Source organism: Nicotiana tomentosiformis, chromosome 2 (assembly GCF_000390325.3).
Source record: "Nicotiana tomentosiformis chromosome 2, ASM39032v3, whole genome shotgun sequence".
Lineage (NCBI taxonomy): Eukaryota > Viridiplantae > Streptophyta > Magnoliopsida > Solanales > Solanaceae > Nicotiana > Nicotiana tomentosiformis.
Genome location: NC_090813.1, coordinates 52,865,476 through 52,871,611, shown reverse-complemented (window position 1 = coordinate 52,871,611; position 6,136 = coordinate 52,865,476). Strand labels below are relative to the sequence as shown.

Sequence of the window (6,136 nt, the reverse complement as noted above, 5' to 3'; positions counted from 1 at the left end):
AGCCGGCTGAAAAGAAATCTCACTCTCAGTCTCCTTAGCCATCTACAATCTGATAGGCTGAGCAAGCCCGTCAATAAACATCCTCACCCTCTCTCTCTCTCAGTGGGAAGCAAAAGAATAGCATGACAGGCCAAATCCACAAAACGGGTCTCATACTGAGTAACTGTCATACTGCCCTGCTAGAGACGCTCAAACTGACAGCGACGCTCCTCTCTCAATGTGACAGGCAGAAACTTCTCTATGAAGAGCTGAGAGAACTGGTCCCAAGTAAGAGCAGGCGACCCAGCTAGTCTGGTCAACAAATAATCTCTCCACCATTTCCTGGCGGAACCAGTCATCTGAAATGCAGCAAAGTCGACCCCATTGGTCTCCTTTTCTTGAAACTTGCCACTCTTCGTCATATGGTGGTCACCATGGTGGAGCGAGAACTGCTACAAAGGTGCTAAGTTGTGAATTCTATTGGCCTACCCTTTACAAGGATGCTAGTTATCTCGTTATGCATTGCGATGAATGTCAAAGGGCCGGTGGGATCTCCAAGAAAAATGAGATGCCTCTCATCACCATCTTGGAGATTGATATTTTTTATGTTTGGAGCATTGATTTTATGGGTCCGTTTGTGAGCTCGTGTGGGAATACCTATATATTGGTAGATGTGGATTGCATGTCCAAATGGGTTGAAGCCCTGGCTTTGCCCAACAATGAAGCTCGAAGTGTGTTAGCTTTCTTGAAGAAGAACATATTCACAAGGTTTGGTACTCCAAGGGCCATCATTAGTGATGAGGGATCACACTTTTGCAACAAAGCTTTTGATACTTTACTCTCCAAGTATGGTGTCACTCACAAAGTGTCGACCCCCTATCACCCCCCAGGCAAGTGGACAGGTTGAAGTCTCCAACATGGAGATCAAGAGTATTCTATCCAAAAATGTCAATGCAAATCGGACTGATTGGTAAAGGAAACTTGACGATGCTCTGTGGGTCTATAGAACAGCTTACAAGACTCCAATCAGTATGCCTCTGTATCGGTTGGTGTTTGGGAAAGAATGTCACCTTCCAGTGGAATTAGAGCATAAGTCCATGTGGGCGTTGAAGAAATTAAACCTTGAGTGGGATGTAGCTGCCAATCTTCGGGTGGAGCAATTGAATGAACTTGATGAGTTCCGATTCCATGCTTACTCCAGTTCGTCCTTGTATAAGGACAAAATGAAGTACCTACATAATAAGTATATCCGGAATAAAGAATTCAAAGAAGGTGACCTTGTTCTTTTATTCAACTCTCGGTTACGGATGTTTCTAGGAAAGCTTAAATCAAAGTGGAGTGGTCCTTTTAAAGTGGTACATGTGACTCCTTTTGGTGCTCTTGATTTGAAAAATAAGAATGGTGAGATATTTAGAGTAAATGGGCACTGTGTGAAGCACTACCTTGGTAGGGTTGATGATAGCACCACTGAAGTGAACAGGAAAGAGCTTGGTAAACCTGTCCAATCTTCACAAAGCCTCAGAAGACATAGCTGACCCATCACCGGTTTGCGTCACAACAACCGGCTGAACTACTCCAACTGGTTGAGCTACTGAAGCCTGATACTGGGGAGCTATCTGCTTCGGAGTGGGAGTAGTGGGAGTCTGGTCTCCTCCTCCAACCTGAGAGACTGCTGGTGCCATGGGAAATACGCCAGTCTGGGCCACACTCTCCATAAGGCCCACCAAACGGATCAAGGCGTCCTGAAGTACTAGGGTGGCGATGAACCCCTTCGGGACCTGAGCTGGTCCGGCAGGAACAGTCTAGGATGGAACCTCCTCGTCAAGCTCTATCTGAGGCTCCACTGCTGGGGCTGCTGCTCGGGCTCTGGGCTGAGCCCTACCGCTACCTCGGCCTCTAGCACGGCCTGGGTCTCGACCTCTGCCCCTTGTAGAAGCTGCCACTGGAGGCTCTAGTTGCTGCTCAGCTGAGGAAACGGTACGTGTTCTCACCATCTGCAAGAGAATAAGAGTAGAAGAGTTCAATCAGTATTGAGAAAACAAAATCGCACGACAGAGGAGAATAGAATTGAAATTTGTTCCTAAACTTCATAGCCTCTAGAAGATAAGCACAGACGTCTCTGTACCGATCCTCCAGACTATACTAAGATAAAATATAATAAGTGTGGAATAATATAAAAATTTCCTTAATTACTACCACCCGGATCTAGAGTCACAGTTCACGAGCATTCTAGAATTCATTACAAGTAATAGTGTGAAAGAAATACAACTGTTTGGATGAAGAAAATAGTAAAACTGAAAAGATAGACGGGGACTTCAAGGTCTGTGAACGCCGACGGATCTACCTTGATTCTCCAGATAGCGGGTCCAACAACTAAAATCTCGATCAACCCGAGCCGGTACCAAAATCTGCACGGAAAGTGCAGAGTGCAGTATTAGTACAACTGACCCCATATACTGGTAAGTGTCGAGCCTAACCTCGACAAAGTAGTGACGAGGCCAAGGCAAGGCACCTACCAATCAACCTGTACAGTTTAACAATGTATATACAAATAACAGTAATGAAGAACTAGACAAGAATTATCGGGAGAGGGAGACATGCTGGGGGAAATACGAGATAAAGAACTACAGCAGGATGATAACTCGAACAACCAATATACTATGAATCAACAGGAACACGAATACAGTAAAGGAAAAATACACGGCATCACCCTTCGTGCTTTTACTCTCAATCTCACCATAAAATCAATAAAAATGGCACGGCATCACCCTTCGTGCATTAACTCTCATATCATGGCACGGCATCATCCTTCGTACATTAACACTCACAAAATGGCACGGCATTACCCTTCGTGCTTTTACACTCACAATATGGCACAGCATCACCCTTCGTGCATTAACACTCACAATATGGCACGACATCACCCTTCGTGCTTTTACACTCACAATATGGCACGACATCTCCCTTCGTGCATTAACACTCACAATATGGCACGACATCACCCTTCATGCATTAACACTCTCCCTTACCATAATGCAATAAATAAATAGCAATAGGGAGATAGAATAACAAGTACAAACCTTACTTCAACATTTGGTTCCACAATATAAATCTCAACTTTGAAATAATTACTCAATTATCACCAGAAAATCCGTAAACATGATAAGTATGATCAATTTAACAGCACTAGTATAAACACGTAGCAATTAGGCATAGGAAAGAGACAATATAAGAAAATTGGGAGAAAACAGAGAAAACAGGTAAATTGGCGGCGCCTAAGTACTCGTCACCTCACATATACGCCGCTCACATGAATTTCACATTGCAAATAATTGGAGGTTCCTAATTCCCTCAAGTCAGGGTTAGACACAACACTTACCTCGCTCCGAAGGCCACTTAATTCCCAATCACAACTTTTTCCCTAGATTTCACCTCCAAAGCACTCGTATCTATTCAAAAATGACTCAATAATATCAAATATTGCTAAAGGACTCAATTATATGGCATAAATAAAATTTTCCAAATTTTCCTCCAAAAAGTCCAAAAATCGACCCCGGGCCCGTTTGGTCAAAACCCGAGGTTCGGACCAAAATCCACTTACCCATTCACCCTCGAACCCGGATATATAATCCGACCTCAAATTGAGGTATAAATCCCCAAATTTCCAAAATCCATAGTTTCTACCCTAACCTCTAATTCAACCATGCAAACTCTAGATTTTAGGTTGATAATTCATGAAATGTAAAGGGTAATTGAAAGAAAATGATTTAGAATCACTTACCAACACTTTGGGGAAAAACATGACTCTTGCAAATCGCCTCTCACCGTTTGGTTTTTGAGAAAATGAATTTTTTGGGCTAAATCCCGTGTTTGGATTCTGTTAAGTGTTGGGCGACAGTGTTCATCGCGATCCCGTGAACACTGCCGCGTTCGCGAAGAGCAGCCTCCTGAGGACTTACACGATCACGGATGGCTCTACGCATTCGCGAAGGTTTAGCTCGCCTTACCTTCGCGTTCACGTGAAAGGGCTCACGTTCGCATAGAGCTTTCTGAGGTCCCCTTCCCAGCCTAGCTAAAGCTATGCATTCGCGTTCAATAGGTCGCGTTCGCGTAGAGCAACTCCCCCCAATGCTCCACGTTCGCAACCACGATCTCGCATTTGCGTAGAGTAAATCCTCCCCCAGCCCAGGTTCCCCTTCGCGATCGCAAGAGTGACTACGGGATCACGAAGCACAGCATATCAGATACCAGATACAGCAGAAACACCATATTTTCTTAAGTCTAAAACATCCAGTAGCCTATCTGAAACTCACCCGATCCCTCGGGGCCCCAAACCAAACATTCGCACAAGTCTAAAATATCATATGAACTTTCTCGTACGATCAAATTGCCAAAATAACACCTAGAACTACGAATTTAGTACCAAATCAAATGAAATTCTCAAAAGAACACTTTAAAATTTCTATCTTCTTAACTGGACGTCTGAATCACGTCAAACCAACTCCGTTTCTCACCAAATTTCACACGTAAGTCATAAATATTATATTGGACCTATACCGGGCTCCGGAATCAAAATATGGATCCGGTATCAACAAGGCCAAACATCAACCAATTCTTAAAAATAATTAATTTTCAGACTTTTAATCTTTATGAAAAATTCATAACTCGAGCTAGGGACCTCCGAATTTGATTTCGGGCATACGCCCAGGTCCCATAATTTGATACGGACACAACGGAACCGTCAAAATACGGATTTGTGCATGTTTGCCAAAACTGTTGATCGAAGTCAACTAAAATCATCTTTTAAGGCAAAGATTCTTATTTTCATCAATTTTCAATATAAAGTTTTTTCGGAAGCATGCCCGGACTGCACACGCAAATCGAAGAGGGCAAAAAATGAGATTTTTAAGGCTTAAGAGCACAGAATCGAGTTCTAAAACATAAGATGGCCTTTTGGGTCATCACATATGATGATTTAGTTATCAGCACGAAGTGCTGTGGAAATATGAAAATGGGTTGAGACCCGTGTTTACGAAAAATATAAAAATGGGGTGAGACCCGTATTTTTATGATTATGAAATGAGGTGTCACATGGTGACTTTTTAATTGAAAGAGTTATATTCAAAACATGTATTTGGAAGGATTTTTATTCAAAATGAATTATATGAAAGAATTATATTTGAAGAGTTTTAGTGAAATAATTTTTATATTCGAAAGATGTTTATTTGAGGAAAGTATATTTGAAAAAGAGTTTTATTCGTAAGAATTATATGCGAAAGATATTTAATTGAAGAACTTGATTTAACTAGGTGTAATTGTATTTATCAATTGTTGAGCGATATTAATGGTGATTTTATTGTCTTACCGTGCATATCACCGGTTGTTTTATATTGCCCTTATTATTATTTTTTCCTATTATTTTATATATCATATTGCACAGGTTATTAGACTAGTGAGTGTCTTGATTGTACCTCGTCTCTACTCCATTGAGGTTAGTCTTGATACTTAATGGGTATCGACTGTGGCGTACTCATACTATACTTCTGCACATTTTTGTACAAAGCCAGGTATTTGAGATATCGGACTTGGGCAGATTTTAAGTGGGATCGTAAGAATTCAAGGTAGAGCTGCTTGGTCGTCGCAGTCTTTTGGAGTCTTTTCATTTCATTGTACTGTTAATTTTTAATCAAACAGTATTGTATATTCGGTCCACATGATCATTCCATGTATTCATTTAAAGTTCGTGACTCAGTACTACCAGTCTTGGGAGGTTGTATATTCATATTTGTTTCTTTGTTTGTTTTGATTACTTCAAAATGGCTTCAAAATGTAGTTGGAATCGGCTTACCTAGTCTTAAAGATTAGGTGCCATCATGACGCATGTGGTGGAATTTTGGGTCGTGACAAGTTGGTATCAGAGCTCTAGGTTCATAGGTTCTACGAGTCTCGAACGAATCTAGTAAAGTCTTGCGGATCGGTACGGAGACGTCTGTACTTATCTTTGAGAGACTACAAAATTGATAGGAAATTTCCACTTCTTTCATTCCAGTCAAGTGGATTTGTTGATTGTAGAATTTGAGCCTTTGTATATCTATTCTCTCACAAATGAAGAGGACACGTGCTACCGTGTTAGCTGAGCTGGCATCCGCACATACTA

The 6,136-nt window shown here is 41.6% G+C and overlaps 1 protein-coding gene across 1 annotated transcript; it reads left to right on the top strand.

The window, feature by feature from the left end:
- Nucleotides 1-1,010: 1,010 nt before the first annotated feature.
- On the top strand, nucleotides 1,011-1,514 carry LOC138904808 (uncharacterized). Its single transcript, XM_070193311.1, has one exon. The coding sequence runs from the start codon at nucleotides 1,011-1,013 to the stop codon at nucleotides 1,512-1,514; it is 504 nt and encodes a 167-aa protein (XP_070049412.1).
- The last annotated feature ends 4,622 nt before the right edge of the window (nucleotides 1,515-6,136 follow it).